At 35.3% G+C, this 25,379-nt stretch overlaps 1 protein-coding gene across 7 annotated transcripts in view; it reads right to left on the bottom strand.

Annotated features, from left to right (window-relative positions):
• The window catches only part of RNF17 (ring finger protein 17), a 111,787-nt gene that overhangs the window by 30,081 nt on the left and 56,327 nt on the right, over positions 1 to 25,379 (bottom strand). For all 7 annotated transcript variants that reach the window (XR_012125456.1, XM_017656924.3, XM_017656923.3 and 4 more), the window contains 4 exons: positions 10,593 to 10,683; positions 9,436 to 9,551; positions 6,287 to 6,417; positions 4,688 to 4,851 (listed from right to left, as the gene is read on the bottom strand). Coding sequence is in view for 6 of the 7 variants with exons in the window: in XM_017656924.3 (XP_017512413.3) it covers positions 4,688 to 4,851; positions 6,287 to 6,417; positions 9,436 to 9,551; positions 10,593 to 10,683 (502 nt within the window). In the remaining variant the exon portion in view is untranslated. The remainder of the gene's footprint in view (positions 1 to 4,687; positions 4,852 to 6,286; positions 6,418 to 9,435; positions 9,552 to 10,592; positions 10,684 to 25,379) is intronic.

Genomic DNA, 25,379 nt, shown 5'->3' with positions numbered 1-25,379 from the left:
TTTTGTTCTTTTCACTTTTAGAGGTTTCTGTCCCATAGCTTAGAGATTCCTTTATTCTGTGAACAGTCTAGTAATAAACCCATCAAAGAAAGGCATTGTTCCTTTCTGTTACTGTGTTTTTGATCTCTACATTTCTTTTTGGTCCTTAGTATTTCTATCCCTCTGATTACATTGCCCATCTGTTCTTACATGCTGTTTGCTTTACCCATTAGATCCCTTACCATATTAATCATAGTTATTTAAAATTCCCATTCTGATCATTTCAATATCCTTGCCATGTCTGGTTCTGATACTTACTCTGTCTCTTCCAACAGTTTTTTTTTGTTGCCTTTTAGTACTTATTGTAATTTTTTTCTTTTTTTAAAAAATTTTTTATTTAGCTATTACTGACATATAACATTATATTTATTTCAGGCATACAGCATAATGATTTAATATTTGTACATATTATGAAATGATTACAATAGAAAGTCTAGTTAAGCATCCATCACAATACAAGCCGCAAATTTTTTTTCTTGTAAAGAAAACTTAAGATTTATTCTCTTAGCAACTCTCAAATATATATAACAGTATAATTAACTAGAGTCACCAGGCTATACATTACATCCCATGACTTGCTTATTTTTTGCTGGAAGTTTGTACTTTTTAAACCTTTTCAACCATTTCCCTAGCCCTACCCCCCACCTATGCAACCAACAATTTGCCATCCATGATCCTGGTATTTATTGTTGCTGTTTTTTTTTTAAGATTACACAAAAAAGTGAGATCACATGGTATTTGTCTTTCTTGGCCTTATTTCACTTAGCATAATGCCCTCAAGATCTATCCATGTTGTCAGAAATGGCAAGATTTCCTTCTTTTTTTATGGCTGCATAATATTATGTATTTCATTGTGTGTGTGTGTATGTAATATATACATCACAAATATATAACATATTTTCTTTATCCATTCACCCACTGATGGACACTTATGTTGGGTCCATATCTTGGCTATTGTAAAAAATGTTGCAATGAACATAAACATACACACATCTTTTGAGTTACTCTTTTTGTATCATTCAGATAAATACCCAGAAATGGAATTGCTGAATCATATGGTAGTTCTACTTTTAATTTTTTGTGGAACCTCCATACTGTTTTCTACAGTGGTTGTATCAATTTACATTCTAACAGTGCACAAGGGCTCCTTTTTCTCCACATCCTCTCCAACACTTGTTGTTTCTTGTCTTTTTGACAATCACCATTCTAACAGTTATAAGGTGATATATCTCTTTGTGGTTTTGGTTTGCATTTCCCTAAAGATTAGTGATTTTGAGCACATTTTCATGCACCTGTTGACTACCTGTATGTCTTCATAAAGTATCTTTTCAGATCTCTGCCCATTTTTTAATCAGATTGTTCTTTGCTACTGAATTGTACAATTGCTTTATATATTTTGAATATTAACCTCCTATCAGATAAGTGATTTGCAAATACTTGCTCCCTTTTGGTAGGTTGTCTTTTCATTTTGTTGATGGTTCCTTTTGCAGTGCAGAGCTTTACAGTTTGATATAGTTCCACTTATTTATTTTTACTTTTGGTGCCAAACCCCCAAAATCTTTGCCAGGACCAATGTCAAGGAGCTTACCAACTATGTTTTTCTCTAAGAGTTTTATGGTTTCAGGTCTTACATTCAGATCTTCTATCTGTTCTGAGTTAATTTTTGAATATGGTGTAAGACAGTCATCCAGTTTTGTTTTTTTGCATGTGGCTCTCCTGTTTTCCAACACTGTTTATTGAAGAGACTGCCCTTTCTCCATTGAATGTTCTTGACCCCTCTGCTGTAAATTAGCTGACCACATATGTGTGGGTTTATTTCTAGGCTCTTTATTCTGTTCCAATTGATCTATGTGCTTGTTGATGCCAATGCCATACTGTTTTTTGTTTGTTTGTTTGTTTTTTATTGAAGGGTAGTTGACAAACAGTATTACATTAGTTTCAGGTGTACAACACAGTGATTCAACATTTATATACATGATAATTCTAGCTACCAGCTATCACCATACAAAGTTGTTACAATATTTTGACTATATTCCTTATGCTATACATTACATCCCGGTTACTTATTTATTTTACAATTGGAAGTCTGTACTTTTTTGTTTTGTTTTGTTTTGTTTTGTTTTGTTTTGTTTTGTTTTATTTTGTTTTTTTGAGAGGGCATCTCTCATATTTATTGATCAAATGGTTGTTAACAACAATAAAATTCTGTATAGGGGAGTCAATGCTCAATGCACAATCATTAATCCACCCCAAGCCTAATTTTCATCAGTCTCCAATCTTCTGAAGCATAACGAACAAGTTCTTACATGGAGAACAAATTCTTACATAGTGAATAAGTTACATGGTAAACAGTACAAGGGCAGTCATCACAGAAACTTTCAGTTTTGATCATGCATTATGAACTATAAACAATCAGTTCAAACATGAATATTTGATGCCATACTGTTTTTATTGCAGTTTTTTCTTGATGGCTGGACATGATGTAGTGTGTAAAAGAAACTGCTATAAATAGGCTTTTAGTAATATGAGAGTAAGGTGTGGGGGGGGGGGGGGGAAGTCCTACAGTCCTACAATTAGATCTCAGTCTTAGTGGGCCTTTGCCTCTGGACTGTGACCTTGACAGTTTTTCATTTCTTTGTTCTCCTCTCTTAGATGACAGGATGAACACAGTGGGCTAGAGTTGGGTATCTCCTTTCTCCCAAGTCAGTCAGACTCTGACAATACCCCAGGGGGTTGGGCCCCAGCTACCTAGTTTCTCCTGAGGGCAGGCTTTGTTAAGAACATCATCTCTGGCATATTTAAAAAATGGTTCCTTTTTCCCTCCCCCTGCTGGAATCATGAGGAGTTTTTCTTTTATATTTCTTATGAGAAATAGAGCAAGCTCCTGGAAATAAGTCTCACAGAATTGTGGGGGGGCCTTCTGATGAATGGGTCTCTCTGGAGTAACTCTCAGAGCTGTCCACACTGAGTCGCCAGCAATTCCTTAAGTACAGTTGTGGTTGTGAGTCTCTGCGGCCATAAACTTTTGACTCCTTATATTCACCTGACTCTCTAATCTTTGGGGCAGTGGTTTGTCCTGTGTACTCCCTCTCTTACAGATCCAAGAAGAGCTCTTCAGCTTTCTACCTGTTAGAATGGTGTGACAACTTCCAAGCTCCTTACACGTGAAAACAGAAGTCCTCAACAACCCAGTTTTGAAATGCTTTTTTAGCTTTGATAATTCAATTGCTAAACTGTAGTAAGACTAAGGAATGTCAAGTTATTTCTTTTGCCCCAAATTAATGAAATTAACATATCACTGTTTATTTGGGTTGGCAATCAGCATTTTAATATATGAAATAGAACTGAATAAAAAAATAACTGAGTATACCACAGATAGGGTGAATATAGTTTCTCATAATGTTTATTAATGTGGATCATAAGACGAACTTTGAAAGCTATTAGGTTCAGGAATAAAAATTTATTGTGTATATGCAAAATGTAAAATGACTATGGAAAAAATAAAAAGTGATTAAAACTTAAATGTAAAAAGCAGAAATAAGCATGAGAAAAAATAAAGTTGGATTCCATATACGTAAAGTTCATGACTTATAATAAAAATTGAATTTTGGTTTACTTGTGTATTAAAGAAGAAAATGGATTATCTGAACAATTCAAATATATGTGAAAATGGACTTATTTGCATACAAACACTTGAATCTGTAAACTACCAACACTTAAATGTTCATTGAAAATTGGAAAGCATTTTTACCTCTAGTAAAACCATTTAAAGCCTGTCATTCATCAGAAAAAGCTCAAGACTTAGATCAGAAATTTAGGAATCAGATGCTTGGATATGAATTCCAACAACACTACCCTGATAGGATAACCTTGGGCAGATCATTGAACCTAAATTTCTTATTAGTAAAATGGGAATAATAATCTACTTCTATGAAAGTTAGGAACAAATTATAAAATATGAATGCACATGTGAAAAAGAAGCTTAAAAACCCGAAGTGCTATGTAATTGGGATTATCATCAAGTAAGTAATAAACTCCTGTGCAAGTAGAAACAAAAGGCTTTTCTCCTTAATTTTTCTTCCCTTCTAAAACTAAAATTTTCAAGTGCTGAATGTTTCATGAAGTGCTTTATCATTTTCATTGCTTTACTTAAGGAATTCATTATAAATAGAGGTATTTTCATCTATTATTTTTACATACACAGTTTTTCAAAGTACACAGCTCTTCCTGAAGATTTTGCATGAAACTCAGTGTCATGCAAATACAATTTCAGTATTTTAGAAAGGTAAACTAGCTGGGCTATAAACAAATTTGCAAAGGAAATATGTAACATATTGGAAAACAAGCTGTTTTATTAACACTATGTACACAAATAGGGCTGCCAATTACAAATAAGTGGTACCATTAAACTACCAATGGCCAATTTCCACCTGGAAATGTTTTTGGTTATTCAGAGTAATCAATATACTTGAAAATAAAAAGAAAAGTTTTTTTTACAAATAAATGTGTAATGTATTTGACCAGTCTTCCTATAGGACTAAACTCATTAAAAGATGTTTTGATCAAACTTTCATGTATTTAGACTCAAAAGACCACTTTAATTACAGCACTTGGCCTTAAAATAGTCACAAAAGAGTATCAGACTCACCCTGATAGTGCCACCAACAACTTCCATTACTTTGCCTCGATACCACATAGTATCAGATCCTCTTACTGCACAGGCTTCTCCCTTTTTCCAGAAATAAGGCTCCAAAAGACCAAGGCATTTTAAATTATTTTGAATTTCATTCATCATTTTTGTCAGTTCAAATTCTGAAGAAATCATTAAAAATAGAAAGCATTTAGGAAAAATTCCCTACCATTTTCACTATGAAGTCATCATCAACCTTTAATAATTTCACCACTTAGATATTATAAGGAAATTAAAAATCAATCCCCACATAAAGGTGCTTTAATGAAAATCTAATTCAGTCAAGTAGCTTCTATAAGTTTCAAAACATACTACTAACAGCATATAAATAATTATTCTGATCTCTAGTTATAAATGCAAGTATTATTTTGGGAGTACAAGCATCATTAAAAGCTCTAAACACATACCAGATACCCTAGTATAAAAGAACTACCACTTTAAGGTAATGTCATTTTGACTAACACACCTCAGTACAACAAACAAGAAATATGTTACTTGATGCTTAGATAGAGCACAATGCTGGGGATATAAAGTTAAAATTCTGATTTTGCTAGTTACTGCTAATTGGCTTATCATTTCCAGAGTAAATATCTATCCCTATAAGTGATACCACAGAAGGCAAGCTCTGGAGTCAGTTCCCTTACCAGTTCTACCACTTCAGTTGCATGATCAGGGTAGTCCCTTTACCTACAATAAGCCTGTTTATTCTTCTGTAAACCTGGCATAAAAGTACCTATCTGCATTATCAGTAATTGGGGGAGTAGGGGTTAGATGTACAGCATCTAGCACATTGCATGGCATGTAACAGTCAACCAGTTTTAGCTTTGACTATTTACAGATTGAGCAAAGCTTCTGGATTAAGTACTATTGCTAGACGTCTCAAACATTTTTCACTTCTTCTAGAAAGCAAATGGCACAGATTTTTTCTGTTCTTCAAATATAAAAGATAGTATTTAGAAGATCAACAAATGAGACAAAAAACTCAACAAATTCCTAGCTACTATACCCTTATCTGAAGATAGACTTCCTAAGGAGCTAATGGAGCTTAAATCTTGTGAGTGCTGGAATTGCTGAGTTACAAAGTAACCTGGCTGTGCCCAGGTGGTAGTAAGGATGCATTTCTACTTAAATTCAAGGAAATCTCAGGGAGGACCTGAACATTCTCAAAGGGCCCTGAATCTCCAGTCATTCAATTTCTTCTCAATTTGATTTGTGATCTTTTTTTCTCTCATTCTAAATGAATACAAATATTTATGTTCTTTTTTCTTAGAGATGCCAAACTTGCACAAGTGCCAGTTCTGACAAATCTGGAACTAGTCCTATACTTAATTTAGTTTCAATGTCTATCTATTTCCAATGTGTCAATAAATGGTTTTTATGTGAAAACCACTTTTGTGCATTATTTCATTTAACCTTCAGAACATTCCTGTGAAAATGAGGATTAAAGAAGTTAAATAGTTGCCCAAGGAATTTTAAACCATGTCTGTCTTGCTAGAATAATGGAGCTGCTAGCTGCTACTTTTAGTGACTAATCCCACATAATGTAAAAGATCTTACCTGATAATTTGGGTACCACAAATATAGTTCCATCATCACCAATGCAGCTGACTACTGCCTCAAATACTTTTATGTTAGGAATAGCTGGTGGTTTATAGCATCCAGTGGTTCTTGGTTCTAAAATTTTTTCCCTAAATTTAGACACATTGTGTTAACTAATATCAGCAGCCTTTTTGTCGAGTCAAAATTAATTTTAATACACTTAGTAACTATGGAATCTTCTTGTTCCAGAGGGAGTTTCAGAGACTTCTGAGATAATGAATGGCTATTATGTAATTTATTAATTTTGCAATATCAACAAAAGAATACATCTAAATTTGAGCAAATAAAAAAATTCTAGGCAAAACAATATAAAGCCAAGTTTGTTACATAAAAATGAACATACTTTAAGTTATAATGAAAACTACTTAAAATTATAAATAAGCATAATGAAAAAATATTTTACTTAAATGTTTTAAATTCCTATCTTATATTTCATGCTATTCTCTCTTAAAATCTCTTAATAAGCATCTCCAGGTATTATATAATTAACTAGATGTTATTAGGAAATATAATACCTTCAGGTCAATTCTAATTCACAGAGAGAACATATAGACATAGCAATTTGTCAACATTCATGAAACAATACAAAGATAATATGAGTGCCTCAAGAACAGACCTGTAGATCAATGGAACACAACAGAGAGCCTAGATATAAACCCATGCACAGTTGCTCAATTAGGAGCCATGAATACACAATGGGGAAAAGACAGCCTCTTCAACAACTGGTATTGGGAAAACTGGGCAGCTACATGTAGGAGAATGAAAATGGATCACTGTCTAAATCCATATGCAAAAGTAAACTGGAAATGGATCAAAGACATGAATGTAAGTCATGAAACCACAAAACTCTTAGATGAAACATAAGCAAAAAATCTCCTGAACATAATTAAGAGTAATTTTTTCCTGGGACATATTTCCTCAGCATCAAATCAAAACCAAATAAAAAATGAGCAAGTGGCACTACAGCAAACTAAAAAGCTTCTGTACAGCAAAGGACACCATCAGCAGAAAAGATCAGCATCCTACAGTATGGGAGAATATGTTTTTATGTGACTCATCTAATAAGCGGTTAACATCCAAAATATATAAAGAATTCATACACCTCAACACTCAAAAAATAAATAACCCAACTAAGAAATGGACAGACATAAGAAAGAAACAAATCCTACCATTTGCAACACCATGGATGGAGCTGGAGGATATTATGCTCAGTGAAATGAGCCAGGAGGAGAAAGACAAGTGCCAAATGATTTCCCTCATTTGTGGAGTATAACCACAAAGCAAAACTGAAGGAACAAAACAGCAGCAGACTCACAGACTTCAAGAAGGGACTAGCGGTTACCAAAGGGGAGGGGTGGGGAAGGGTGGGTGGGGAGGGAGGGAGAAGGGGATTGAGGGGTATTATGTTTAGTACACATGGTGTGGAGGATCACGGGGAAGACAGTGTAGCACAGAGAAGGCACATAGTGGATCTGTGGCATCTTGCTGCACTGATGGACAGTGATTGCATTGGGGTATGTGGGGGGACTTGATAATATGGGTGAATGTAGTAACCACATTGTTTTTCATGTGAAACATTCATAAGAGTGTATATCAGCAATACCTTAAAATAAAAAAAAAAGAAATGGGCAGAGGACCTGAACAGATGTTTTGCCAAAGAGGAAATACAAATGGCTAACAGACACGTGAAAAGATGCTCCATGTTGCTAATCATCAGGGAAATGCAAATTAAAACCACAATGAGATTATCACCTCACACTGTTAGAATGGCACACTATCCAAAAGACAAGAAACAACAAATGCTGGCAAGGATGCAGAGAAATGGGAACCCTTCTACACTGTTGGGACTGCACATCGGTACAACAGCTGTGGAAAGCAGCATGCGGGTTCCTCAAAAACTAAAAATAGAAATACCATTTGACCCAGGAATTCCACTCTTAGGAACTTACCCAAAGAAAACAAAATTCCCTGATTCAAAAGGATATATGGACCCTTATGTTTATTGCCACACTATGTGCAACAGCCAAGATATGGAAGCAACCTAAGTGTTCATCAGTAGATGAATGGATAAAGAAGATGTGGTACCTATACACAGTGGAATATTATTCAGCCACAAAAAGAAAACGAATCCTACCATTTGCAACAACATGGATGGAGCTAGAGGGTAATTATGCTCAGTGAAATAAACCAGGTGGAGAAAGACAAATACTTAATGATTTCACTTATTTGTGGAATATAAAAACAAAGCAAAACACAAGGAACCAACAGCATTAGACTCAGATAATGAAGAGTGAAGGGGAAGAGGTTGGGGCAAGTGCAGTGAGCAGGGAGATAAATAGGCACAATAATTCACAATCACAATATAAGGGATCACGGGGACTGTTAAACTGCTATGATGTACATGTGAAAGCACGATAAGATTGTACATTAGCGATACTTTAATAGAAAAGAAATGATAGGTGCAACAGGGTAAAGAAAAAAAACCACAAGATTAAAAAAAGAGATCTTGTGTACGGTACAACGTGGCTCCTTGGAACATGCATTTACAATTCCAATATACCTTCATGTCTAGAAAAGAAAGAGAGAAAGAGGAAGCTAGGGCATACTGATCCTTCTTCTGGACCAATGGTACTTAAACCCTGAAGTTATTATCTGAAAGGATCATTAAATGTAAACATCAGTGAAGTACATTTTTGTTAGCAATTCCTGTTTCATAAAATACATTTTGTTGTATATATCAACCAGAAACTCCAACATAAAGCTTGAATATTTCTGTCTAAGCAATGATTCCAAAGGGCTCAGCTATGGTACCCACTATACAGATCTCCCTTTCTCTGGTTTATAGTGTATAAGCCAAAGCAAAAGGGGAAGTATAGGAGCAAAAATGTCAGTGTGGGTTTAAACATGCAAAAGCTAATGTGCTTGAGTAAAGAAATTAGCAGTCATGAATGAATTTACTTCTGAGCGTGCTCCTCAGGGTTAGTTTACAAGTCATTTTAAAGAGCAAACAAGAAGTAATTCAGGTTTGAAAGCACACAGTTATGAATATTTACACAGGCAAATAAGAAGCTTCTATCACAAACTGATGTTAAAAAAATAGTCTATACCTCCTTTGTCTCAAAGCCAAACCCTTTTTAATCAAATATTTAGAAACATCAACATGCTCTCCTTTTTCATCTATGCAGAAAATTTTCACAGGTAATGGCCACGTCATGTTGTTTTCCTACAGTGATTTAAGAGCAGAGTAAATATGAGACACAAAAATGAAATCTTATAAACAATATACTTTCTATAGGCATTTTCACCACATTTCTTGAAACTAGCGAAAAACATTTTCCAATCAAGTAATTCTGATATCAGACCATATCAGAGAGAAAATACCATGGAAGACAGTCAATGGGGACAGATAGTTATTTTGTGGTATGTGTCAGGAAGACCTCACATCAAGGTGAAATTTACCAAATTGGGGTGGAGATAGGGCAAAAAAAACCATACTGAGAACTTTTTTTCATCCCAGAATGGGTGATGGAAAATATATCATCAGTTACAAGTTTCTCTATTCTCCTAAACTCTTTGCAAATTATAGAATTAAAATATATTTTCCCAAGTGTGCCTTTTTTCTTTACAGAAACTAAAAGAATTATAAAACAAATGTTCTACTTTATATGGATTAAAAAAAGAGAAAGTACATATGGTAAAAATAACATGTAAAAATTATTTATGTAAGAAAACTCTAAGCATTAATGCAAAAAATATTTCAAATGAGAAAAAAAAGGAAAAAATATTAAGTGTTCAAATCCCTAACTCATACACACACCTTTTATGACACAGTTTAACTAGAAGCCTAACTTTCCAGTTTATAAAGAATATCAAAAGGCTTTAGAAATTCACTCTGGCATATATACATTGCTTTTCTTTTTTTAATATACAAATGCATTTTTAATTAAAATATTTTTATAATCAGAGTATTTAAAAAACCAGTAAGGCATGAAGAAAAAAATCACATCAATCTTACTTTCCTTGACATGCCTGTTTTTTGACATGCAAACTATCGACTCAAGAATATTATTTTAGAAATGTTTTGATTCATTCATACATTTATGGGACACCTTTTACCAAACAGGTGCAATTAAGACCACAAGAGGTGCAAAAAAAAAAAACTATTTTGCTGTTATTTTCTCAAAAAGAAAATAAATGTAACTGTAGAAAATACCAGTGAAATAATCAGTATACATCTATTGTAACTGTTTATTGCACTACACACCTGTAAGATCATAGTTGCAACAGCTCCAGTTAGGTACAATGACAGGCAATCACAAGCCGTTGCTGTCCATCTGTCACTCCCACCAGTTGGTCTAAAACAGAAAATAGTGACAACTTCATAATAGCTAAAAATACAGAGGAGCCACCAAATATATACACACACCTTACATATATTTACATAAATATGTACATGCTACCTTATGTATACCTGTTCTGCAACTATACTAAGAAACCTTAAAAAGCAGGTAGGTCTTACATACTTTTTAGCTATTATATATATATTTCATATATGCTAACTATAAACTCAGAAAACAAGGGATTACGTATCATGTGTTATGTGTGTTTGTACTAGATAGTTATATCTATCACCATATCCCTAGTGCCTAGGATAGGGTTGGCACATAGAAGGCACTCCAGAAGTATTTAATGGAAATAGAGAAAGTCCCTTTGCGATGATTCCACTGCCCAAACATTTTTGGAAGTTTTTTTCCAGGAATTTAAAGCTAATATGAATTACTACCCAGCTTTAATAATTTATAGAAAGTTTACTTTTTAATATTCATGGTAAAAAGTGCTCAATAAATATTTATTGACAAATTAATGAAGAGTATCCAATTTCATCTATTTGAGTTTGCAGAGTTGAAATAGAGAAGCTTTAAATGTTTCTGAACTATAAAATCCACCCCCAAAGAGTAAAGACCTAGTACCACTCAACAGATTACAAGTAACATAATGCAGGGCTCTAAAAGCTTTCTAGATGTGGTTTCCAGATCAGGAGGTTCACTGCAGCCAACCCATCAGCTGAGTAAGTAACTGACTCAGCGAATCTTTTCATGTTCAATGGTTTATGTGAGTGAACTAATGAAATCAATTGTTCATGCACTTTTTGACCAAATAGAACTTAATAAATATGCTACACTATTTATTAAGCCCAAACAGTGTTCTTATGAATTAAGAGGCTTAAATTATGAATCCTAGAATTAGTTGTTTATTATGATGGTATACAGATAAAAATCAACATAACATTAAGATTTTACTATGATTATGAATGTACATTTTGTAAATACTACCTCTAAAAGTGCCTGAAATTATTTACAACATTTAAAAAAATTTATGGTCTGTATCCATAAAATCATATGTTTCAGTTGGGAAGATAAGAAAGTTCTGGAGATGGAGGGTGGTAACGGTCGCACAACTGTGAATGTACTTAGTGCTGTTGAATTGTACACTTAAAACTAGTAAATTTTATGTTATGTGTATTTTACCCTGATAAAAAGCCATCTATGGCAAATATCTCAGAGGGCTAGTAAAACATACCAGTTAGAGCTCCAGTTCTGAATTCAGACCTTGTTTATAATCCAAGTTCAACAGTTAGCAGATAGAATACTCTTGATAATAAAATTCTTAACCTCTTAAAGGCTCTATTTCTTTATCTGTAAATCATACTTTATCTATAGCTTAAAGGTTTGTAGTGAAGATTCACTAAAATAATGCCTGTAAGGCAATTAATACACAATCCAGAAGTGTTAAGGTTAGTGACTAAGAGCCTTTGAAATGACAGTATCCCATTATAGTCCATAAGATATAAGTCAAGGTGTGTAAAGGAATATATTCTCTACAATATTGAGTATGATTAAGGGATTGACGGAATTCTGTTCAATTGTTGACTGAGGTGGAAATGAACACTAGCATAGGATTTATGTGGTATGTGAACCTGAGACTTCCATTCCATGGCATTAAATTCTTTCAATTTAGGAAAAATTTATAGATATGGTTCCAATGATCACTATTAGTAATCACAGACAATGTGAGAGGTGCCTGTAAATCGGAGACATGTTCTGTGCAAACAGGTGGGTTATGGAAATTACTGTTGATAAGCTCTTTAAGAATATTAAATAGATGTCTACCAGCAATTAAAGCTGAAAGGGATCACTTAAGAACAAGGAATCTTATTTGAATTTCAATTTTTAAAAAATTAGGTTTCAAAACTGATAAATCAATGTCAGATTTATAGATGACCTTGGGCAAGGTACTTAATTTCTCTGTGTCATTTTCCCTTAATTGTTACACTGGGATAATAGCAGTTCCCAATTTAGTGTTGTGAGAATTAAATGAACTAATACATGTACAGCCTTCTGTACAACGTTTGCCCTAGGAAACAATAAATATTAGGTGTCGGTGTATAGTGTATCTGAAGTTCTCTCGAGATCCTTGTGGTTAAGATAAATATAAGCTGGATAAACCTGGAATTTTAAATAATTCATTAAAATCTTTATAATACTGAATGGGTCTTTGGGATCTTTTAGCTTTATTTGTGAGTCAATTTTTAATATTCCTTTTTGTATCCATGTCTGAAAAATGTACACACATATGCATATGTGTATGTATGGTCATATGTCTTTTAGTCAAACATCTAAGTCTTAATCGGCTTAGATGGATTTGCTTCAAATAAGGTAGCAACTTTGAGAAAACTTTGAGAAAATCCCAAACTACAAGCTTTCTTGCTTGATTTGGTTAACTGTGGGTAGCACATCAAAGCAACAGGAAATTATCCTCTCATAGGCTTTAATTAATGATAAAGATGCTTCCCATGTTAAATTATATCTAATACTGCATGGTGAGTAATAGAGAAGATTTATTTTGCAATAGTTAATGACTCTTTTGAACCTCTGGAGGAAAGGCCAATTAATTTTTGTCAACTTGTTAGTTTAGTGACCAGATAATTCTAATTTTTGCCAATATTCAAATATACATGTGGCACCTGCTGGTTTTTAAAAAAATGTTGGTTAATAGTTCAAAATTTTAAAAACATTCTGTAGGCCAAATGTATGGTGCATGCTAGTTGAGTCTGGCTCACAGACTGTAAACTGAAACCTCTGACACAGAGATATGAATTCAAAATTATAGATAATACACTGGAAAGGACATTTGCATTTCAAAACAATGAAGTGAAACTTGACAAAAAATAAATGTAATATTCTATATTCAGTGAAAAAAATCAATTATTTAAGTATATAAGATGATAGTTTCTTAATAGGTTCAAGTACAAAAGGCAAGTGCCACACCTATAGAAGCCCTTCTAAGTGGGAAGTCCTTGTAAGGACATCAAGGCCTGTCTTGCTCCTCTAGGTCAGTGCTTAGCTATCAACTGTGATCCGTTTCAGCTGGTGATACCTTCTTTGAAGTGCATGGGGCATGATAATTCTGGTATAGTCTACAAATGGATAGAGACAGACAATGTTTGGGATCTTTTACACGATCATTGTTTAGTAAAACTAAAATGTGGATAGAGTTACAGCTCAGACCTCTGGGCTTTGACTAGTACCCCAATTTTCACAAGTTCAGTGAGAACTGCTTAAGAAATTCAATCCAACGCAACACAGCTCTGCAAAATACAAACTTAAAAATGATTAAAATATAAATGAACAGAAGTACATGTTTACAATTTTAGTGAGATCTGCTCAGAATACACATGAAATAATTCTTCCAACTTAAATCAGAAAGCATTTAGAGAAGGCAAGCATAAAATTTAGAAAAGTTACTTTAGGATTATTTGAGGAAACTACAGAGCCTGGAAGAAAAAGTCTAAGTGAAACATGAAATCTATCTTTTAATATCTGATGGTTAGAAGAGTCAAGAAGTTCGTTTTGAGGCAAAAACAGGATGTATGGAAGGTATAGGCAACCAAGGTTAATGCAGTGTAAGCATATTCTAGTAACTGAAGCTGCTTGATGGGGAAACAAGCTCCTTAAGAGAGATGCTCCACACCACTGGGAATCAGCAGGTCTGGAACGTCAATTTTTTAGGGCTTGTATAAAATAAATGAGTATCACATGTCTCTAAGCTCTTCAGATCCCAAGTCTAAGATTCTGTCATTTTTGTTACAAAGAATTGTATTTCTTGCCATGGACTTACTGGTGAAGTACAGTGCCCTAGAAGGAGGAATTGGCCACTTCTATATTTTTCAAACAGCTTAATATAACATACACCCATGGCTGAGTGTTCCTGTGACTATTTTCCAGCCTGGGAAAACCATAAAATGAAGGTCAACACTGAGATCTATGATGAGCCATTTAGCTTTTACCAAAACAACATTTTCCTCCTAAATAATCTATTTGGAATGTATTTTCCTATTTTCCTTTAAACTATACATATTTATAGATTTTTCTTAACATCTGAACATTAACTGAATATTTTCTTAAAAATCTGGTGAGTTCGATTTGGGGTAGGAGCCAAGATGGCGGCATGAGTAGGGCAGTGGAAATCTCCTTCCAAAACCTTACATATTTTTGAAAATACAACAAATAGAACTATTCCTAAAAGAGAGACCAGAAAATACAGCACAACAGCCAGGCTACATCCCCATCTGCGAGAACCCAGTGCCTCATGAAGGGGGTAAGATACAAGCCGCGGCCCAGTGGGACCTGAGCACGCCCCCCACCCCAGCTCACCAGTGGGAAGAGAGGAGTTGGAGCGGGGAGGGAGAGGGGGCCCAGGACTGCTAAACACCCAGCCCTAATCTCCCACACCAGGAGCAAACACACACAGTGCGTGGTGTGCTGGATATTAGGGAAACAGAACAGTAAAACCTGCGAGAAGTTCCCTGCAGCAAGTGCCCCTGGGAAAAAAGAAAAGCGAGTGCTTTTTCAAAGTCTTAAAGGGACAGGGACTCCACAGCTGGATGGAACTGTCCAGGTACACTCAGTCCAGCAGCTGGGAAACCTGGGGAATTTCAGGTGCCCCTGCCCCCTGGGAGGCAATGCGCCTCTGAAGCCCCTCACAGTGATAAATAGCTTCCATCCATTTCTCCCTCCGGCGCAGCCCTGCCACAGCAGGGGAGCAGCCTGAGAGCAGCTGCGTCCACAGCGGCCACCCAGAGCCTCCTCCACAGCCACCCGGGACAGACTTAAAGGCCCTGACGGCACGTGGCAGCCCAGCACAGAGGAAGCCGGGACAGGATGCGAAGGGTCATCATTCCTGCAGGAAAGCACACACGGCGTGCCTGCCTGTCCCTGTGGGGCACTGAGCTGACCCAATGACTGTGCTGCCCGTGGGAGCTCAGGAAATAAAACTGGAAGCTGCTCCTCATGTGCAGGTAAACAGCACAGGCAGCACACAAGGGCACGCCACAGGAAGGGTCATTGTTCTCCGAACTGACACACACACCAACTGCCTACAACTACCTCTATGGCCATGAAAAGGCAGAAGAATTTGATCCAGTCCAGAATTACCCAGACAATACATGAGAGGGAGCCTGGGGAGACAGATTTAACCAATCTTTCTGAAAAAGAATTCCAAATAAAGGTCATAATCATGTGGATGGACCTGCAGAGAAATATGCAAGAGCTAAAGGATCAACTTAGGAGGGAGAATACAGAAATAAAACAATCTCTGGAAGGACTTAGGAGCAGAATGGATGAGGTTCAAGAGGCCATTAATGAATAAAAACCAGAGAACAGGAACACAGAGAAGCTGAGGCAGAGAGAGATAAAAGGATCTCTAGGAATGAAAGAATATTAAGAGAACTGTGTGATCAATCCAAAAGGAACAATATTCGCATTATAGGGGTACCAGAAGAAGAAGAGAGAGAAAAAGGGATAGAAACTGTACTTGAAGAAATAACTGATGAAAACTACCCCAAACTGGGGGAGGAAATAGTCTCTCAGACCATGGAAGTTCACAGATCTCCCAACACAAGGGACTCAAGGAGAACAACACTAAGAGATGTAATAATTAAAATGGCAAAGATCAAGGACAAGGACAGAGCATTAAAGGCAGCCAGAGAGAGAAAAAAAGGTCACCTACAAAAAGAACACCCATCAGGATATCATCAGACTTCTCAACAGAAACCTGACAGGCCAGAAGAGAATGGCATGATATATTTAATGCAATGAAACAGAAGGGCCTTGAACCAAGAATATTGTATCCAGCATGATTATCATTTAAATATGAAGGAGGGAATAGACAATTCCCAGGCAAGCAAAAGTTGAGAGAATTTGCCTCCCACAAATCACCTCTATGGGATATTTTTAAGGGACTGCTCTAGATGGAAGCACTCTTAAGGATAAATAGAAGTCAACAGAGAAAATAAGATCACAGCAGAGAAAGCAGACCAAACAAATACTAATTAAAGGCAAAAAATAAAATCAACTACTCACAAAAGTAGTCAAAGGAAACACAAAAGAGTACAGAATAAAACACCTAACATATAAAGAATGGAGGAGGAGGAATAAGAAGGGAGAGAAATAAAGAATCATCAGACTGTGTTTACAATAGCTTAATAAGTGAGTTAAGTTAGACAGTTAGATAGTAAAGAAGCTAACATTGAACCTTTGGTAACCATGAATATAAAGCCTGCAATGGCAGTAAGTACATAACTTTCAGGAATTACCCTAATGTAAATGTAATGAATGTACCAATCGAAAGACACAGAGGAACAGAATGGATAAAAAAGCAAGACCCATCTATATGCTGCTTACAAGAGACCCAGTTCAAACCCAAAGACATACACAAACTAAAAGTGAAGGGATGGAAAAAGATATTTCATGCAAACAATAGGGAGAAAAAAGCAGGTGCTGCAGTTGTAGTATCAGACAAAATAGACTTCAAAACAAACAAAGTAACAAGAGATAAAGAAGAACATTACATAATGATAAAGGGGTCAGTCCAACAAGACGATATAACCATTGTAAATATATATGCACCCAATACAGAAGCACCAACAAATGTGAAAACAAATACTAACAGAATTAAAGGAGAAAACAGAAAGCAATGCATTCATTTTGGGAGACTTCAACACACCACTCACTCCAAAGGACAGATCAACCCGACAGCAAATAAGGACACAGAGGCACTGAACAACACACTAGAACAGATGGACCTAATAGACATCTACAGAACTCTACACCCAAAAGCAGTAGGATACACATTCTTCTCACGGGCACATGGAACATTTTCCAGAATAGACCACATACTAGGCCACAAAATGAGCCTCAGTAAATTCAAAAAGATCAAAATTTTACTAACCAACTTCTCAGACCACAAAGATATAAAATTAGAAATAAATTGTACAAGGAAAACAAAAAAGCTCGCAAACACATGGTCAGTTAACAACATGCTCCTAAATAATCAGTGGATCAATGACCAGATTAAAACAGAGATCAAGCAATATATGGAGACAAATTACAACAACAACACAAAGCCCCAACTTCTGTGGGACGCAGCGAAAGCAGTCTTAAGAGGAAAGTATATAGCGATCCAGGCACACTTGAAGAAGGAAGAACAATCCCAAATGAATAGTCTAAAGTCACAATTATTGAAACTGGAAAAAGAAGAAAAAAAGAGGTCCAAAGTCAGCAGGAGGAGGGACATAATAAATATCAGAGAAGAAATAAATAAAATTGAGAAGAATAAAACAATAAAAAAATCAATGAAACCAAGAGTTGGTTCTTTGAGAAAATTAACAAAATAGATAAGCCCCTAGCCAGACTGATTAAGAGAAAAAGAGAATCTACACACAGCAACAGAATCAGAAACGAGAAAGGAAAAATCACGACAGATCCCACAGAAATACAAAGAATCATTAGAGAATACTATGAGAATCTATATGCTAACAAGCTGGAAAACCTAGAAGAAATGGACAACTTCCTAGAAAAATACAACCTTCCAAGACTGACCAAGGAAGAAACAGAAAATCTAAACAGACCAATTACCAGCAACAAAACTGAACTGGTAATCAAAAAACTACCCAAGAGCAAAAGCCCTGGGCCAGGTAGATTTGCTGTGGAATTTTATCAGACATACAGAGAAGATATAATAATCATTCTCCTTAAAGTTTTCCAAAAAACAGAAGAGGAGGGAATACTCCCAAACTCATTCTATGAAGTCAGCATCACTCTAATACCAAAACCAGGCAAAGACCTCACAAAAAAAGAAAAGTACAGACTAATATCCCTGATGAACATAGATGCAAAAATACTCAACAAAAAATTAGCAAACTGAATTAAAAAATACATCAAGAGGATCATACACCATGACCAAGTGGGATTCATCTCAGGGATGCAAGGATGGTACAACATTCGAAAATCCATCAACATCATTCACCACATCAACAAAAAGAAGGACAAAAATCACATGATCATCTCCATAGATGCATAACAAGCATTAGACAAAATTCAACATCCATTCATGATAAAACTCCAACAAAATGGGTATAGAGGGCAAGTACCTCAACATAATAAAGGCCATATATGACAAAACCACAGCCAATATCATACTTAACAGCAAGAAGCTGAAAGCTTTGCCTCTAAGACCAGGAACAAGACAGGAATGCCCCCTCTCCCCACTGTTATTCAACATAGTACTGGAGGTCCTAGCCACGGCAATCAGACAAAACTAAGAAATACAAGGAATCCAGATTGGTAAAGAAGTCAAACTGTCAGTATCTGCAGATGACATGATACTGTACATAAAAAACCCTAAAGAATCCACTCCAAAACTACTAGAATATCTGAATTCAGCAAAGTTGCAGGATACAGAATTAATACACAGAAATCTGTTGCTTTCCTATACACTAACGATGAACTGGCAGAAAGAGAAATCAGGAAAACAATTACATTCACAATTGCATCAAAAAGAATAAAATACCTAGGAATAAACCTAACCAAGGAGGTGAAAGACCTATACACTGAAAACTACAAGACACTCTTAAGAGAAATTAAAGAGGACACTAACAAATGGAAACTCATCCCATGCTCTTGGCTAGGAAGAATTAATATCGTCAAAATGGCCATCCTGCCCAAAGCAATCTACAGATTCAATGCAATCCCTATCAAATTGCCAACAGCATTCTTCAATGAACTGGAACAAATAGTTCTAAAATTCATATGGAACCACCAAAGACCCCAAATGGCCAAAGCAATCCTGAGAAGAATAAAGTTAGGGGGGATCTTGCTTCCCAACTTCAAGCTCTACTACAAAGCCACAGTAATCAAGAAAATTTGGTACTGGCACAAGAACAGAGCCACAGACCTGTGGAACAAAATAGAGACTCCAGATATTAACCCAAACATATATGGTCAATTAATACACGATACAGGAACCATGGACATACAATGGGGAAATGACAGCCTCTTCAACAGACGGTGCTGGCAAAAATGGACACATACATGTAAGAGAATGAAACTGGATCATTGTCTAACCCCATACACAAAAGTAAATTCAAAATGAATCAAAGACCTGAATGTAAGTCATGAAACCATAAAACTCTTAGAAAAAAACATAGGCAAAAATCTCTTGGACATAAACATGAGTAACCTCTTCATGAACATATCTCCCCAGGCAAGGGAAACAAAAGCAAAAATGAACAAGTGGGACTACATCAAGCTGAAAAGCTTCTGTACAGCAAAGGACATCATCAATAGAACAAAAAGGTATCCTACAGTATGGGAGAATATATTCATAAATGACAGATCCAATAAAGGCTTGACATCCAAAATATATAAAGAGCTCATGTACTTCAACAAACAAAAAGCAAACAATCCAATTTAAAAATGGGCAGAGGAGCTGAACAGACACTTTTTCAAAGAAGAAATTCAGATGGCCAACAGACACATGAAAAGATGCTCCACATCGCTATTCATCAGAGAAATGCAAATTAAAACCACAATGAGATATCACCTCACACCAGTAAGGATGGCCACCATCCAAAAGACAAACCACAACAAATGTTGGCAGGGTTGTGGGAATGCTGGTGGGAATGTAAACTAGTTCAATCATTGTGGAAATCAGTACGGAGGTTCCTCAAAAATCTCAAAATAGAAATACTTTTTGACCCAAGAATTCTACTCCTAGGAATTTACCCTATGAATACAGCATCCCAGTTTGAAAAAGACATATGCACCCCTATGTTAATCACAGCACTATTTACAATAGCCAAGAAATGGAAGCAACTTAGGTGTCCATCAGTAGATGAATGGATAAAGAACATGTGGTACATATACACAATGGAATATTATTCAGCCATAAGAAGAAAATAAATCTACCATTTGCAACAACATGGATGGAGCTAGAAGGTATTATGCTCAGTGAATTAAGCCAGCTGGAGAAAGACAAGTATCAAATGATTTCACTCATCTGTGGAGGACAAGAACAAAGAAAAAACCAAAGGAACAAAACAGCAGCAGAATCACAGAAGCCAAGAATGGACTAACAGTTACCAAAGGGAAAAGGGCTGGGAAGGGTGGTTGGGAAGGGAGGGATAAGGGGGGAAAAAAGGGGACGGGCATTACTATTAGCAGACATAATGTATGGGGGAGGCACGGGGAGGGCTGTACAACACAGAGAAATAGTGATTCTATAGCATCTTATTACACTGATGGACAGTGACTGTAATCGGGTATGTGGGAGGGAACTTGATGATGCGGGGAGTCTAGTAAACATAATGTTCCTCATGTAATTGTAGATTGATGATATCAAAAAAAAGTTATAAATTAAAGACAGAGAATCTTAAAAGCAGCAAAAGAAAAGCAACTAGCTATATTTAAGAGAACCCCCCACAAGATAATCAGCTGAGGTTAAAAATCATATAATCTCAAAAGGTACAGAAAAAGCACCTCAGAAAATTCAACATCTATTATGAAAAAAAACTCAACAAAAATGGGTATACAGGGAACACACCTCAACATAATAAGCCCATATATTAGACTCACAACTAACAACATCAAACAAAATGGTGAAAAGCTAAAGTTCTTCCTGTAAGATCAGGAACAAGACTAGGATGTCCACCCTTACCACTTTTATTCAATGTAGTATGGAAGTCCTAGCCATTAGGCACAAAAATAAATAAAAGTATCAAAATTGGAAAGAAAGAAGAAGTAACTGTCATTATTTGTAGAGGATACAATACTGTATATAGAGAACCCTAAGGCCTCCACCAGAAAACCATCAGAACTAATAAATGAATTCAATAAACTTGCAGGATACAAAATCAATATACAGAAATCTGTTGCATTTGTATACATTAGTAATGGACTACCAGGAAGAGAAATTAAGGAAATATTCCATTACAACTGCAACAAAAACATTATACCTAGGAATAAATTTAAACAAGGAGGTGAAAGACCTGCATGGTGAGGACTTTTAAGAGATTGATGATAGATACTGAAGACATCACAAATAAATGGAAAGATATATCATGCTCATGGACTGGAAGAATATTGTTAAAATGTCCATAGTATCCAAAGCAATCCCCAAATTCAATGCAATCCTTATCAAAATACCTATGGTGTTTTTTACAGAACTAAAACAAATAATCCTAAAACTTGGCTGGAACCAGTAAAAAAACCCAAATACCTAATGCAACCTTGGAAAAGAAGAACAAAGCTGGAGGTATCACGTGTCCAGATTTCAAACTATACTACAAAGCCATAGTAATCAATACAGTACTGGTACAAAAATAGACACAGAACAATGGAACAGAATAGCCCAGAAATAAACCTACATTTACATGGTCAAAAAGATAATTTATGACAAAAAAGCTATATTCAAGAATATACAATGAGGGAAGAGAGTCTCTTAAAAAATGGTGTTGCAAAAACTGGAGAGCTACATGCAAAAGAATAAAACTGGACCACTTTTTTACACCATACACACAAATTAACTCAAATAGAAAAAAGACTTAAATGTAAGACCCAAAATCACAAAAACTCCTGGAAAAAAACATAGGCAGTGAGCTGTTTAACACTAGTCTTAAGAGAACTTTTTTGGCTCTGTCTCCTGAGGAAGAGACAACAAAAGCAAAAATAAATAAAGGGGACTACATCAAACTAAAAAGCTTTTGCACAGCAAAGGAAACCATCAATGAAATGAAAAGGCAACCTACTGAATGGTGGGATATATTTGCAAGTGATAAACCTGATAAGGGGTTAAAGTCTAAAACATATAAAGGACTCATAGAACTCAATATCAAAACCCAAACAATCCAATTAAAAAATGGGCAGTGGACCCGAATAGACATTTTTTCAAAGAAGGCATACAGATGGGCAACAGGCACATGATAAGATGCTCTGCTGCACATCACTAATTATTGGGGAAATGAAAATCAAAGCAACAATGAGATATCAACCCATGCCTGTTAGATGCCTATTATCAAAAAGACAAGAAATAACTAGTGCTGGTGAGGATGTAGAGGAACGGGAACCCTCATACACTGCTGATGGGATTGCAGATTGGTCCAGCCACTATGGGAAGTAATATGGAGGTTCCTCAAAAAATTAAAAATAGAACCACCAAAAGAGCAATTTCACTTCTAGATACTTATCCAAAGAACACAAAAATACTAACTGAAAAAGACCAATGTACCCATGTGTTCATTGCAGCCTTATTTACAACAGTCAAGATATGGAAGCAACCTAAGTGTCTACTGATAGATGAATGGATAAAAATTTGTTACATATATACAATGGAATATTATTCAGCTAAAAAAAAGAATTAAGTCTTGACATTTGCTGCAATATTAAAGGACCTAGAAGATCTTATGCTAAATAAGTCAGAGAAAGACAAATACCATTATGATTTCATTTATATGTGGAATCTATAAAACAAAACAAATAGAAACATACTCAGCTACAGAGAACTGGTGCCTGCCAGTGGAAAAAGGGTTGGGAGGAATGGAAGAAATAGGTGAAGGGGATTAAGAGGTACAATCTTTCAGTTACAAAATCAATGACATGGGGATGCAATGCTACAGCATAGGGATGATAGTCAATAATACTGTAATAACTTTGTATGGTGACAGATGGTAATAGACTTATTGTGGTAACAATTTCATAATGTATATAAATATTGAATCGCTATGTTGTACACATGAAATGAATGTATATTGTATGCCAATTATTCAATAAAAAGTATTTTTAAACATAATCACAGTAACATATCACATCTAAAAATCTTAGTTTCTTAATATCAACCATTCAAATGGTATTTTTTCCTGATGTTTGAATCAGTTTGATTCTTTCCTTTGCAATTTTCTCTGGAAAAAACTGAGTCATTTGTTCTCTGTTTTCTATGGCTTAGATTTGGTGATTGCGTTCCCATGGTGTTTAGGATGATCCTCCATCTCTTGTATTTCCTTTAAATTCATAGTGAAGTCTAGACTTTTGATTAGACTTAGGTTTGCATTTTTCTTTTTTCAGCAGGAGTATTCATAGATGGTGCTGTGTACTTCCATAAGGAGGCACATGGTGTCTGATTTTCTTTCTGTGACGTTAGCAGCCACCAACAATCATTGCCTAGACCCCTTAGATTATAGGGTTACAAAACAGTGTTATTCTAGTATCATTCTTCCTTTGTTGATTGGAACACTTATAAAAAACAACACCCCCTTGTCAATTGTTTGATTACCCTGAAATATTATATAGGAAAAGCAAGATAAATGCTCATCTCCCTTATTCATCAGTTTTCAAAATGAAGTAGTTCCCTAGAATCCTCAAAAAATTGACCAATAAGGGCTTTTAAAAATAACTTTATGAACTTAGTGATTTAAACATGTTGAATGCTTACTACATTATAATTATCATCCTACTAATGCTCAGGCTGTCTCATATTTGGTCAGTGGAAATTTATTCTGGTTTGCTTATTGATTCATTTTTGTCATAATCCCAATAATTTTTTTTATAGCATTCTTGCTTTTTTGCTAGGACAAGATATCTTAGGCTCCTATTGTAAATTTCCTGCCCCAAACCTGGAATCAGATGGTTTCCCATTGAGCACTAATTTTTCTTTTAGTGGGAAATGGTATTTGGAGACAATAATTTGTACACCAGCATAGCTCTTTGCTACTAGATCCTCCATGTTACAAGCCTAAAAAAACATGTATTTTTCTTGTAATTAAAATACCACATGAGTTTCTGATAATTCTAATTCAAAATTAGGAATACCAGGTAAATTAACCTAAATCTTACATCTCTGTCATCTATCAACCACACCCGTTCTTAATATGTATGTTAGTCACTACTTTCACTTATCCTACAATAAACACATAGTAGATTCAGTTAACATTACAACCAACTTTGGGATTAATGAAAATAGCTGATGATTTTTTCGGGCAGGGGCAGTGATTTTTTGTCCTTAGGATATATTCCAGGAAAGATGTACAGCTGATTTACTGTGTTTTAAGTTGACTTGACAAAGTTCCTATATAGGAATTAGATAATCTCTTAGTGTTGGCATTCCTGAATTGTTTTCCAAGATAAGCAGTGTGTCCTTTGAATATATGTATATAGTTTTAAATTGTCTTTTATTTTGGGAACACTTTCTTGAACAGCAGTTTTCAGTATTTTTTGTTTGTTCTATTTCTTTTGGTTTTCTTCTTTGAGACTCCTATTACACATATGCTGGGTCTTTTTTGTCTGTTTTAGATATCTTTTGTTTTGAATCTTTGGTGTTTTGTTCTTTTTTGAATTTTAAAAGTTTGTCCTTTCTATCTTGTATTTATCTTAAAGCATTATCTATTACAGATTTGCTTTTGAGTTTTTTTCTACTTTATATTTCTGGTATGATTTTATTTCTAGTTCTTTCCAAGGGAGCTCATCTGTTTTAAACTCTTCTTTTGAATGTAATCAGTCTTATTTTTGAGTTTTTCTAATTCTGTTTTGTTGTTCATTAGTGTCTATCATTTTCTAAAATGTTTAGTTCATTTTGAAAGATTAGATTACAGTTTCATTTTGTTTTGTGAGTATGTGTTTTTGGTGAATTTGAATCGCTTCTAGGGATATTACTTTTGTCCCCA

This window comes from Manis javanica, chromosome 1 (assembly GCF_040802235.1).
Source record: "Manis javanica isolate MJ-LG chromosome 1, MJ_LKY, whole genome shotgun sequence".
NCBI classification, from domain to species: domain Eukaryota; kingdom Metazoa; phylum Chordata; class Mammalia; order Pholidota; family Manidae; genus Manis; species Manis javanica.
This window is presented reverse-complemented; position numbering and strand designations above follow the sequence as displayed.